This window comes from Ursus americanus, chromosome 5 (genome assembly GCF_024610735.1).
Source record: "Ursus americanus isolate L20-20 chromosome 5, mUrsAme1.1.p, whole genome shotgun sequence".
NCBI classification, from domain to species: domain Eukaryota; kingdom Metazoa; phylum Chordata; class Mammalia; order Carnivora; family Ursidae; genus Ursus; species Ursus americanus.
Genome location: NC_142131.1, coordinates 37,648,020 through 37,662,212, shown reverse-complemented (window position 1 = coordinate 37,662,212; position 14,193 = coordinate 37,648,020). Strand labels below are relative to the sequence as shown.

The 14,193-nt window shown below is 40.4% G+C and overlaps 2 protein-coding genes across 3 annotated transcripts in view; one reads left to right on the top strand and one right to left on the bottom strand.

The window, feature by feature from the left end:
* SGTB (small glutamine rich tetratricopeptide repeat co-chaperone beta) overlaps positions 1-8,841 on the bottom strand; it is a 42,042-nt gene extending 33,201 nt beyond the window's left edge. The window contains exons 1-2 of the mRNA XM_045794257.2: positions 8,645-8,841; positions 7,376-7,497 (exon numbers count right to left, since the gene is read on the bottom strand). Of these exons, the coding sequence (XP_045650213.1) occupies positions 7,376-7,475 (100 nt within the window). The 5' untranslated portion in view covers positions 7,476-7,497; positions 8,645-8,841. The remainder of the gene's footprint in view (positions 1-7,375; positions 7,498-8,644) is intronic.
* An 84-nt stretch (positions 8,842-8,925) lies between these two features.
* NLN (neurolysin) overlaps positions 8,926-14,193 on the top strand; it is a 99,008-nt gene continuing 93,740 nt past the window's right edge. For both annotated transcript variants that reach the window (XR_015724496.1, XM_045794249.2), the window contains exon 1: positions 8,926-9,118. Coding sequence is in view for 1 of the 2 variants with exons in the window: in XM_045794249.2 (XP_045650205.1) it covers positions 9,078-9,118 (41 nt within the window). In the remaining variant the exon portion in view is untranslated. The remainder of the gene's footprint in view (positions 9,119-14,193) is intronic.

The following is a 14,193-nucleotide window of genomic DNA, read 5'->3' as shown; positions in this document are numbered from 1 at the left end:
GAAGACAACTTGATCTCTTATTCCTTACTTAAGGAAAAATGTTACCTAGAATATAATTTCTCAATATATCCATTACATCATATTCTTATTGAAGCAAGTCATTAACAACTGACTCCTCTCTGCCAATATCTGATTAACCACCAATGTTCTAATGCCTTGAATAAAACAAACAAAAAAATCTTCTTTTTTCAATGTGAGAAACAGAATTCTCAACCTGACCAAAAATAGGAACAGAAACAAATTCTGGCTCATAGGGGGCATTAAATATTAATCCTGGCATATTTACTTATGTGAAAATAGGTGGACTTTAAAAAAATTCATTCATGCCTGCAAATTTACCCCAAGCACCTACTATGTGCAAGGTGCTGTCCTAAGGTGGTAGAAATACAGCAGTTAACCTGAAGACAAAAATCGCTATCCATGTGATGAAGCTTACATTTAAGAGAAGGAAGCAGACAAACACAAAAATATACGGCATGTTAAATAGTGATAGGTGTGTCATCTGCATTTGGTATATGACAAGATAACTGATATGGCCAGGGTACGGATAGTGTGGAAAGACGTGGTGGGAGATTATGCTAGAAAGCAAGTCTGTTGTTAGATGACAAGGCACCTTACATAACATTCTTAAAGAATGTGCACTTCACTACTACGGGCAAATGAGTTACCCAGAAATGACAGGATATCTTTCTTTCCTGTAATTGCCCTGGTTTGGACCCCTTGTTTGTTTAGATCATTTAAGTGGGAACCCTCCCCGATCAGAGTGGTCATTTCCTTTACTCTGTCATGTAGCTGGTACCTGATTCTATTACTGAACTTATCATACTCTATTACATGCATTTAACTGTCTGTCTCTCACATTAGACTGTCTCTGAAGATAAGGACTGTATCTGACTCATCTCAGACTTAAACAGATCTGGCAAATAATAGGTGTTCAATAAATGTAATCTACGTCTTTGTTTACAATGGAAGTAATAGTTTAATTACAGAGGAAATAACAACAATAAAATCTGTAGAGAAAAGCACTTCTCCCCTCCAAAACACTAATGCACAGCCATGGGAAAGAGGGACAGTACACAATCAGGTCCTTAACCAAAACCCAGAGTATGTAACTTTACTGCTAAACACTGACAGGTGAAAAGTCCATGTGGTAACTGAGGGATTTTGATGCTCTATCCTGTTGCAATTGAGTCCAGCTCCTTTATCTCTGCTGCCACTAATCTTAAAACATACATCTGGTACATAGTAGACACAATTAAATATCATTAAAGGAGGTGGCTGTTTTGTTTTAAACACAATTAGTTGGTGTGTGTTTTTTCAAACCACTTTACTGAAGTATGATTGACACATAAAAAGCAGTTTATATTTAATGTCTGTAACTCCATGAGTTTGGGGATAAGTATATACCCATGAAACCATCACCACCATCGAGGCCAGAGACATACTCATTACCTCCCAAAGTTTCCTCTCACCACCTTTATTATTGTGTGTAGTAAGAACACTTAACCTAAGATTTACCTTCTTATCAAACTTAAAGTACAGAACACAGTTAGTGATAGGCACTGGGCAGACTAGTAAGTCCCTAGAACTTGATTATCTTGCATAACTGAAACCATGTACCCTTTGACCATCACCTCCCTATTTTCTCCTTCCCCAGCCCTTGGCAACCATCACTCTACTCCCTGATTCTATGAGTTTGACTATTTTAGATTTCCTATATAAGTAAACAGAATTGCTTGACAGGTAAACCCAGTTGCCAAACTGTTCAGCCTTGATGATGATAGTGTGGGCGGAGAGATTGAGGCAAAGGCCCAACTGGAATGGGTTCAAAAAAGAATAGGAGAGGAATTAGAAAAGGCAAGTATAGACACCTCTTTCAAAGAGTTTTCCAGCAAAAGGAACACAAAAAGAGTAGGCTTGGGGGGGGGGGGGAGTACGACAAGAACTCAGGACTACCTCATTACCATTTTTCATCCAGTAGGAAGGAAAAAAAAAAAACCAAATAACCCAGGTGCAATAATTTATCTTTCTTTTATCTCAAGATTCTCATTTATGAAACAAGGATTATTACATTCAATCCTCCTTTCAGGAGGTCATATTCAGGAATAAGTCATACAAATATAAACAAATACTGTATATAATTATTGTTCCACTTTAACAACAAACAACAGTTGTGCATTTGGTACTGATGAGGAGCAGAGCAAGTGAAGAGTTCTATTCAATACTACCATAGCCCATCCATACAGCATGGTACTCAAAAGCCACCATACGCTAGGTACCTGCCATCACTGATTCTGATGCTCTTGACGAATCTATCAGATGGAGAGGAGGCAGACAGCTTCACCTAACAGACTGAGAAATTAAGATACAGACCAACTGAGTGAGATGTCCAGGATCACTTGACTCAATTCATCAATTCAGTTCAACTAATACTATTGAGCACCTACCACGTGCCAGGCACTTCTCTTCGTGCTTCAGATATATCAGTGAATAAAAAAGAAAAGATCCCTGACCTCTTGGGGCTGACCTTCTGGGGCAGGAGTGGAGAGGTAGACTGTAAGCAATAAAAAGTAGAGCAGGGCAAAGGGATGCAAGTATGGAGAGCAGAGCAGGCAAGCAGGCTGCAGACGCAAGAGTGCCCAGCATAGGCCTCATTCAGAAAAGACATCTGACAAAGACTCAAAGAAGGTGGGGGTATTACCATTATTTGGAGGAATAACAACCTAAGCAGCAAAAAACAACTACAGCAGAAGCCATTAGGAAAGAAGATGTAGTGAATTCAGACTTAGGAAGCTAATTTGGCTCAAGCCAAATGAGAAAGAGGAAGAGACTGTGAACAACACATCACAGAAGTCCAAATTATGTAAATCCTTTAAACCATGACTAAGTAACATGGGGAGTCACTGCAAGATTTTGAGTGGAGAAATGACAGAATCTGACATACTCTGTCTTACTTTTTAAAAATTTTTTAAAGATTTTATTTTTAAGTAATCTCTACACCCAACGTGGGGCTTGAACTTACAACCCCAAGATCAAGAGTCACATGCTCTACTGACAGAACCAGTCAGGTGCCCCTGACATACTCTGTTTTAAAAGATTACTGGTGGCTGTGTTGGGAATATTCAACAAAGCTGCAAGAACAGAAGCAGACAGACCAGTTAGAGGCTACTAGAGCAAAACAGATGAGAAATACTTAATTCTACCCAGGGGTGACATCATTGGAGGTGGGAGGAAATGGTAAGACTCTAGATATATTTTGAAGGTACAGCCAACAGGATTTACTAAATGATTAAATGCAGAGTCTGAGAGAAAGAGAAGAGTCCAGAATGATGCCCAAGTTTGGGGCCTAAGCAACTGAAAAGACAGAGTTGCCATCAACTGAGATAGGGAACAGATTTTGGGTGGGAGGATCAGGAGTTCATCTTGGAAATGTTCAGTTTGAGATGCCTATTAGACATAGAAGTGGAGATTTCAGTAGGCAGTTGGATATAAAAATCTCAGTTCAGAAGGAAGGTCTTGGTTGAATGCCAAGAAACTGAATGATACTATCAAAAAAGTGAGTATAGATAATGAAGAGAAGATCAAGCACTGGACCCTGGGCACTCCAGGTCAGGGAATAGAAGAGAAACTAGTAAAGGAGACAGAAGGAGCAAGCAATGAGCTAAGAAGAAAACTAAGAAAGCGTGAGGAGGTATCCTGAAAGCCAACCGAATCAAGTATAAGGCAGCAGCAGGATGGAGTGGGGGGCACCTGGGGCGGGGGGGGAAGATGAGGGAGATCATCAGCTTTATCAGTGGCAGTTAGTAAGACAGATGGAGACTGAGAACTGACCACTGAACTAAGTAACCCAGAAATCACGGATGACATTGATGAGAACAGTATGGGTAGAGAGACTGAGACTAAGGCCTAACTGGAATGGGTTTAAGAAAAAATAGGAGAGAAATTTTAAAAAGCAAGTAGATACAATTGTTTCAAAGAGTTTTCCATCAAAAGGGGAAGACAATAAAAGTAGGCAGTAGTTCCGAAGCAGGGGGGTGATACAGAAAGAGTAATTAGCTGTTGTTTTTGCTTTTTTAAGAAGGGAGAAATAATGAAAAGTATATTCTGATAGAAATGATCCAGGACAGGGCTCCTGGGTGGCTCAGTCGTTAAACGTCTGCCTTCGGCTCGGTTCATGATCCCAGGGTCGTGGGATCGAGCCCCGCATCAGGCTTCCTGCACAGCAGGAAGCCTGCTTTTCCCTCTCCCACTCCCCCTGCTTGTGTTCCCTCTCTCGCTGTCTCTCTCCATCAAATAAATAAATAAAATCTTAAAAAAAAAAAAAAATGAATGAATGAATGAATGAATGAATCCAGGACAGAGTGAAAATTTGCTTATGTAAAACAAGAATAACCAGAGTGAAATCTCGGAGTAGGTGAGACAGGATGGAATCAGATCCAGTGTGCTAGTAGAGAGGTTTCATTTAGAAAAGATGATGGATAGTTCATCTATGGTGTCCTAGTCTGTTTGGGCTGCTCTAACAGAACACCATAGACTAGGAAGCTTATAAACAACAGAAATTTATTTCTCACAGTTCTGGAGGCTGGGAAGTCCAAGATCAAGGTACTAGCAAATTCAAATTCAGTGTCTAGTGAGGACCTGCTTTCTGGTTCACAGACAGTGCCTCTCCACTGCGTCCTCACATGGTAGGAGCAAAGGAGTTCTGTGGGGTCTCTTATTAGAGCGGTAATCCCAATCATGAAGTCCCCACCTCCTAATACCATTACAATGGGCATTAGGTTTCAACTATGAATTTCGAGAAAACACAAATATTTAGTCCATGGCATACGGTCAGAGCTAGGCAGGCAGAGTGTGTGGAGGTGTAGATGCTGGTGTGTGGATAGATGGGGCAAGGGGAGTCTGTGGAAGTTGTTTGCTTAGTACTTTAATTTTCTTAGTGGAGTAGGAAGCAAGATCATCAACTAAAAGTGAGAACAGGGGAGGCGGTTTGAGGGTTTGAGAAGACAGCAGAAAGTGTTAAAGTACTGGTCTAGAAGAGCAAAAGTATTAACGAACTTGGAAGTGACAGCGTGATTGCCAGACAGCATTAAAGGTCCACTTGCGACTCATGGTCATGAATTTAAAGTGGGACCAATCGGCAAAATTGTATGTTTTGTTCCATCTATACATAGTCACATGGATATGAACACGGAGTTGCTGGAGACCTGGATTTTAAAAAGGTTGGGTTTTGCAAGAAAGGGAGAGATATACAAGGGCATGAACATAATGATGAGCCATGGAATTTAAGCAAAGTAAGAAGAGGGGTGTGAAAGGTAAGGGATCAACAACAGGAGGTACTCACAGGGTCAAAGAACTGTTGGGGCAGGGATTCTAGAGGGAGTGAGCTGCAAAAACAGGCAGTGGTGGTCAGGAAGTGAAATGTTTATAGTAGAGATTATGGAGAGAATGCAGTTTCAGTAACAGTAATGTCCAGGGAAGAGTTTCTCACCCTTGGCACTACTGACATTTTGGACTTTGTTCTTGGGGGCCATCTCGTGCATTATGGTATGTGTAGAAGTATCCATGGACTCTACCCACTAGATGCCAGTAATACCAGCCCCTCAGTGGTGACAATCAAAAATATCTCCAGACATTGCAAAATCACCCTGTGTTGAGAACCACTAGTGTGGGGTATGACCATGCGGCTGAGTAGTTAAGATCACTGGAGGACAAGGAGGTCAAGGAACAGAGTGCTGAGAGAACTGAAAGAAACATCTATGAGGTCCTTGCAATTGCCCAAAAATCAGACAGAGTAGTACTAGAGAGAGTGACAGGGAGCAGGAGCCACATGAAACAGATGTCCGTAGATGACAATAATTAGGAGTAGGTGACATTATCTGATGAAAAAGCTCAAAGCTGATAAGACTATAAGACCTTACCACTATGGTAAGGCTGGTACTAGAACTTAGGCTCCTCTTCTAGGGCTTTTTTAAATGTCTAGAAGGTGGGCAGACTTCTCCACATGATTTCATACTCAATTAAATTAGACTCGCAGAGTCAAAAATAGGGGTCGGTCAAAAACAATTGGCACCATTTCTGACTGCCATATATAACAAACAGCTGAAGGCACATATTTTTGGCTGAAGACCATCCTAAAAATAGGACATAACATCTTGATTTTTAAAAAAACTCTCAATTTTCTTTCTGGCCTTTAGAAGTATGTATTATACTGCCTTTGATTAGAAAAGACACATCTTTTATTAAATGATTGCATTTATCTGTTTGCTACTGAGCAACCATAACCAATGTTTTCTTTCGATAACCAGTCACCTTTATCTTCACACAGTCTAATCACCAAAGAGGACAAAAAGATCTTAATATGAAATGAACCGACTGCAATGTTCTCCAACTGTGTGTCACCTGCTCCTCTCACTGCCACCTGGAAAGACAGCGTCTCACCAGATTGCAAGCAGATTTAGAGCAAATGCCCAATTTTCATCCCCACCTCTTAAAACCATATTCACTATGGAAGTGCTTATTGAAATTAATAGATGTATCCCCTTTATAGGAGAAATAGCTTCAAGATGGCAAAATCAAATTGTATTATTATCTATTAAATTCTCCCAAATGTACTATCTCATTGCAATAATTAAGTCTTTAGGCCACAAGGAAGCTACACTCATTGAACCTCCACAAGCCCATCTGCAGAATTCTACCCTGTTATGGTTATGCTGAATTTAAATTTTATAATGCAGAAATGTGAAACAGAAAAGATGGTGTTTAAGGAAACACGTGATGCTATCATCCAGTCCTGCTCAACTTTACGGATTACCAAATCTCATATTTAAAGCTCACACAGAACAACAGTGAAATCCTCTCATTTTCAAATCCCCAAATAGAAAGTTCTCAGAGATTAATTGTGATGTAATTATTACACTTTTACATAGTGCTCTTATGATGACTAAGGTATTTTCACATATTGATTCTAAACAGGATGCTTTCCTGTTAGGAAGAGATGAGATCTTCAGAGTAAAAACCAGGATTTAAATCTCAACTTTGCCACATTTTGCTGTTATGTCACTTAATCTATCTGGTTTCATTTCATAATATGTTAAATGAGGATAATACTAACTTAACAGTTACTGTAGAGAAAAAATTCGCTACAGTATGAACAGCATAGTTCTGACACGTAATAGTTGTTCAATAAAAGAACAATTGTCCTCGTATTGTGTTGTTAATTAAAACAAGCCTCAGAAAATGGAAATGCAATCTCTCTTCTTGAAAGAGCAATAAAATGTTTTAGTTTTGTTATAACAGATCATAAAGTCAGGCTTATAGCTATTTTAGTCCTTGTTTACAATTATAACACAAATGAACATAAAAAGCAGGAGCCTACCTTCCAAACTTTCTTGTTCATCTGAAGTATAAGCATCCATCTGACTTTGTTCCCGTAAGAAACGAATAACTGCATAAACTAAGTGCTTGATAGATGACATTTTAAAAGATTAAGCAGTTTTCCTTGATGAGAAAAAGGAAAACAGTGATCTAAGTTATGTTACAGACTTGGTCAGGAAGGTTATAAATAACAAGGTTATAAATTACATCAAAAGTTAAAAGCAAAAACAACACCTGTATTACCTTCATTCTTCTTTTTAAAGAGTCAGGAGAACACAAAGTATTGTTATGGTAATACATTACATATTTTCAATTATACCCAATAGTATTAGATTATGTTAAAACTTGCAAAAGTAAAATTTTTCTCAAAACATGCAGAACACAAGCTTAGACTCTCACTGAATATCTCACTGTCTCCTAACACTACGTATAGTACAGATACAGATCGGGACAGGAAAATAGATACAGGTGTAGAAATCCCCAAAAGGCCTCAGTACTAAGTTGAGGGAGATTTCATACTGCTGACTCAGAAGCTGACTACAATGAGCATCTTCCTCTGTTTCATGAGATTTTTTAAAATGTATGCATAATTTACCCTGCACCAACTTTTGGTAGGCTTAGACTGTTACTTGAGGAGGAAAGAGATTAATGAAAGGGTGCTCAACAATTCAATGTCATTCTTAATAAAAATGGCATTTCTATTTAATCAAGACATGTCGGAAAATCATTGCCCAAGTCGATGGATACTACAAACCGACCAGCGCTCTCTGCGGTAGCTGTGCTCTCGTGGACAAGCTGGAAGCTCCCGGTCATGTTCATTCACATGGAATACTATCGCATCTAAACCGTGGCGCAGGGCCAGCCGGCCTTAATGGCTTATTTCCACTAAATCGCATCATCCATCTGTTCCCCAGGTTCCCTAATCCAAAGCCTGGGTGTGGTACCCGCCGCGAGGATGTTTATTATTTCTGGGCTTATTTTTAAAGGCGAGCCCAGTGTTTAGGCCATGGGGTTGCAAGTACTAAACAAGGCCCCAGGGCAGAAGGTGAAAAAAGAATGGGGGGGTAGAGCGGGTGAGGAGCAGAAACGAAGATATTCAATCTCCTGCAGGCTTCTCCCCCTTCTTCTCCCCAGAGCACATCGACCTCCTTCTCCCTCCCTTCAGTACCTGGGCCTCGCTTTGGCCCAGACGGGGTTTGCTGCGGGTGCGCGGTGCAGGCCCCGACTGGAGCGGGAGGAGACGTACCCATCCCAGACAGAAGCCCCTTACCAGGCGACAGGACGCGAAACAGTGGCAGTGGGCCCGGGGGCGTCCGTAGGCCGGTACGCCCGCCCCCTGGTCCTCCGGCTTCAGCCTGGCTCCCGATCGCAGAACTGCCCACGGTCGCCCAAACTTCCCCGGCTCCCAGGCCGCCGCCGCCCCTCAGCCCACCCGGCTGCGCGCTCCGCTCGCGGCCACTGGGTCTAGCCAGAACCGCCCCCCGGGCGGCGCAAGGCGCGCGGGGCGGGGCGCAAGTCGGGGGGGCGGGGCCGAAGTTGGCGCCGGCGTGGGGCTGCCGCACGTGGGAGGGCGCGGACAGGGCTGGCCGCCGCCACAGCTGTTGCCTCCTCCGCTAGGCAGCCTCTCGGCTCCCCGGTGCCCCGCCTCCTCAACCCCAAACCAGAGGACAACGCGCCCGCCGCCGCCGACTCTCGGCCCTCCCATGATCGCCCAGTGCCTTTCGGCTGTGCGAGGCCTCCACAGGTACCTCCCGTGCGCGGGTTAACCTTGACGGTGGGCCGGGCGTGGTCCTGCCCGTGCCAGGTGCCTGTGCTCAGCCTTTCCCGAGCGCACCCCTCCGACGCCCCTGGGACGCTCTGTCCCCGCGGCCCGCATGCTCTGTCCTGAGGGACACCTGGCGCAGGCACTTGGGGCCACCTTTCCCTCCTCCGCTCGCTCGGGAGGGCATCCATTCCCCTTTGTTTGGGACTGTCTCAGCTGCAGTCCGCGAGACTGGTCACAGGCCTGCCCCAAAATGAATGCAGAAAAATGGCTCGGATAAGAAAATCATTTGACTTCCGCCCCCCAGCCAGAACTGCAGACCTCTTACTAAAAGTGCCGGCAGCTGTAGTCTCAGGAATAGTAATTCTAATTTGCCCCTCACGCACATCATTAGCATACAAATCGTTTAACAAACATGCACGATGAGACCGTTATGGTTTTGCTGCTTATCTCGGTCCATGCTTTCTAATTTCCTTTTTATTTACCTCTTCCCCATAAAACATCCGGCCTCTTGCTGGGGCAAATTGACTTGGCCCAAAATGGAGGAAATTATTGCTTGGACAGGGCTTGGGGCAGCCTCAGCTGCTGTTTTGGATTGCTTCCTAGCTCCCAAGCCACACCCCTCTGCCACAGACCAGTAGCAAGATGGTGAGAGAATTAAATTCTTTGCACGGATGCACTAGATGAAGTGGTTTTCGGAAACAATGCCTCTACCACCCCCATCCCCAAATCCAGCCTTGTACTGTAAATCCTAATGAAGATCCAACAGAAAAAAAGGAAATATGTGTTTCTTGCTAGATACTTATAAAACTACTTTGGAAAATGTTCAGCATTTAAGCTTTTTGACAGTTTTCTATTGTGTATGGCCACTCATCTGTGTGGGGCTGTCTGTTGCTCAGTCTCTGTAATTCTGGTGCATCCAGGGGACAGTAGCACTTAAAAAGAGTTAATGTGATGATTTTTACCATATTTCACACTGTCGTTTTAGTCTGCAGGCTGCAAGTGATACAGCTTCGAATGCAGTTATCCCAACAAACGAAGATACTCACATAACGCAGGTGTGAGAAGAGAATAAACTTTGTATAAGACAGTGGTTCTCAAACTTTTTAGTCTCGGGACCCCTTTACCTTGCAAAAATTACTGAGGACCTAAGAGCTTTTGTTATGTTGGTTATAACTATCCATATTTACCATATCATAAATGAAAATTAGGGAATTTTTTTTTAAGATTTTATTTATTTATTCGACAGAGATAGAGACAGCCAGTGAGAGAGGGAACACAAGCATGGGGAGTGGGAGAGGAAGAAGCAGGCTCCTAGCAGAGGAGCCTGATGTGGGGCTCAATCCCATAACGCTGGGATCACGCCCTGAGCCGAAGGCAGACGCTTAACTGCTGTGCCACCCAGGCACCCCGAAAATTAGGGGATTTTTAAAGTATTAGTTTATGTTAAAAAAAAAACACAGTAATAAACTCATTACCTGCACAAATAACATTTTTAATGAAAAATAACTGTTTTCCAAAACTCCAAACACATCAGTAAGAAAGTGGAATTGTGGTTTGGTTTCTTTCTTTTTTTTTTTTCTTCAGTTTTATTTTTTTTATGGTTGTAAGATATACATAACTCAGTGATATTAAGAACACTCACATAGTTATACAACCATTACCATTATCCATCTCCAGATCTTTTTCATCATCCCAGAGTGAAACTCTGTACCCATTAAACAGTAACTCCTCATTATATTCTTTCCCATGCCTGGTAACCACTATTCTTGCTGTCTTTATGATTTTGACTGTATTAGGTACCTCATACAAGTGGAATCATACAGTATTTGTTCTTTTGAGACTGGCTTATTTGAGTTAGCATGTTTTTAAGGTTCATCCATGTTGTAACTTAGGTCAGAATTTCCTTCCTTTTAAGGCTGAATAATATTCCATTGTATCGATATACCACATTTTGTTTGTGCACCTTTCCATGGTCATTTGGGTTGTTTGCATTTTTCGGCTATTTTGAATAATACTGCTATGATCATAGATTTGCACATATATGTTTGAGTCTCTCCTTTCAGTTCTTTGGCATATATACTTAGAATTAGTGGATCTGTACGGTATTTCTGTGTTTGATTTTTTGAGGAACCACTATGTTTCCCACAGCACCTGTAACATTTTACATTCCTGTCATGACAGCAGTGAACAAGAGTTCCATCAATCGTCTCCAACATTTGATTTCTGTTTTTGTTTTTTATAAAAACAATCCTAGGAGTGGCATTGTTTTACACTTGTGTGAAACAAATTAGTGACTTAATAGAAAATAGCTGGATTCTTACATCTGCTTCTGCATTTGATATGTTACACTGTTTTGTTTTGGTTTAAGAAGAAAATCCCACCTCTCACTTATATGTAATTAGAAAAACAGGAGTATTTAACAGCTTTTTAAAAGTAATCATGGATATGCTTTGAAAATCATATCAAAGTTTCACAAGTGGTAGTTTTGTAAAGATTAGTTGCAATGTGAAATATGAAACTATCAATGTACTTTTTTTATTCTGTTACATTAGAATCCACATGTCTGTCTTGGATTTTAAAATGGATCTTTTACACATACGTAATATTCTAATATCAAACATTGGTTACTTGGAAAATAGCAGTACACTATGTTATACAGATCTTCCTAATGTTGACACATTACATTATACAATATCAAATCATATTCCTTTAGATCATCGTCCACCCCATCATAAATGTCTTGAAGTATTAGGAAGCTGGCAAGCTCACAGTGGCAGATACGGTTTTTCAAAATTCTAATTTTCATTTGAAAGATGAAATTTTATTATTGGTAACAAATACTATCAGTTCCTCGAAGTGACAGGCTCATTTTGTTACATTTTTGAGAGAATTTCTGCTGAATACTTTAGTCTGATCAGTCATAGCTTGTCTGTCACTCATGTTTTCAAGTACAAATAGTGTTCCATGAGAAAAGCAGGTATTTCAGCGCACAATTTAATCGGTTGCACGAGTGCTTTTGATTTGGGCAACCAGATCATCTGGACATTCTTTGTGCTCAAGTGTAGAGCAGAAGTGCTTTATGCATGCTTTGCCACACATATCATTCGGTGATTGAGATTTAATGAAATTAAATCTTTTACTATTTCATGAAAGTGAAATTGACATTTTTAGCATGAGTCAGTGGCAGTGAAGAATACAATGACTGCTAAGACAGTTCAGTGCCACTACCTTGACATGTTCTAAGGAGCCTACAATTTCAGCTACCATTGCTTCTTACCATCAGTACAAATGTCCACCAAGTGAAAAAAGTAAATAATACCATACTATTATCATAAAGTACTCTTAACCTCACAGATGACTTGAAATGGTCTCAAGGACCCTCCCCATATTCCTACCCCAAGGATTGCAGAACACATTTTGAGAACCACTAATATGTGTTATTCAGATTCTTTGTTTATGCGTAGAAGAAAATAAATTTATAAAAAGCCATGCAATTATTATCTTATTAGAAGCTGGTAACCAATTAAAGGTATCAATTATTTTGTTATTTAACAGCATAATATTGAAGTTAATCAACATATATAACAGTAGTAATCATTAACTTATGGCACTTGTGAGTGACTTAATCACAGAATCTTTGTTTCAAACTGTGTCCTCCAAAAAACAGTCAATACTAGACAACGTGGAAGGCCCTGTGTGTTCCCTTGATGAATTTTTCCGTTTCTTCCTACACTTGGGAGTTCGTTCTAGTGTTTTAAGAGTAACTAGGTTTTCATTTACTGACTTAGGATTTCTTTTGTGTTTTTCTGTTGGCAGAGCTACTATATCCCCTTCCCAAAGCCAGTCTGACAGCCAGGAGGATTGATGGGATCCTAGGCCAATTTCTTGGGAATAAGGAGACAGAGAATCTGAAAACTGGTTGTAGTTGCTGTTTAGATAATCGTATGACCTTAAGGAAGTCACTCAATATCTTGGATCTCTCTCAAGTTCCTTATTTTGTAAAATGAAAAGGACTGGACTAAATGATACTTAAGATTTCTTTCAACTTTTGTTGCCAAAGCAATTAAACCAGGCAAATTTCCCCTCCTTTCTCAACCAGATTGCACAGAATCTGAGCCAAGCAAAATCTGATGTATACTGTAGAGTGAGGGATGGATGGCATTGTCAAAAAAACAAACGAGAAAGATGACTCAACAGTATTTAGTCCAAATTATAGCTATAATGGCCCTAGTTTCCTCATTCAATTAAAAAAAGAACTGTGGTTTTAAAAATTATGACAGCAATGCACGCTCACTGTAGGAAATTTAGAAAATATTCACACGCAAAAGAAACAATCCACCCATCCAGAAGAACCAATTGTTAATAGCTCCCCAAATCTTTTCTACAAATAGACACTTTTTTAAAACAAATATGGGATTATACCATGTTTTTATAAGTTTTATGTACTATAAACATCCTTCCATAATATAAACAGTTACAATGTCGTCCATTTGGAAATGTATGATAATTAATCCCACTTTTGGACATAACTATTTCCACTTTCTGCTATGAGTAATAGTGCTTAGATATACGTTCTTACTCTTAAGTCTTTTGCCAAATCCTTAATTATTTCATTAGTGTAAGTTCTTAGCAATGGAATTTGTACATCAAAGGGCATGTACATCTTCCAGGGCTTTGGTAATTACTATCCTAGTTTTCTCCAAAAACTTCCACCCAAATTACACTCTTACCAGTGTAGGGTGTAAGTGCTAGTTTCCTACACCATTTCCAACACTGAGCATCTTAATAATTTTAAACTGTATCAGTTTTTAAGCGGAAAGTTTTCTTATTATAATTTGCATTTACTTGCATTTTTCTGAGAGTTTATTTGGTGAGTTTAACTCTTTAGTGAAAATTCAGGACTTGTGATCTGAAGACCAAAAAAGTTGTTCGCTTCTGACGTATTTATTCACACAGGAAGTCTTAGAAAGTCAGACAAATTCAATTATAGTTATTCATAAATTTAACAATATTTATGTATCTTAACGGGAATGAAATAAAATTGCAGTTGTCCC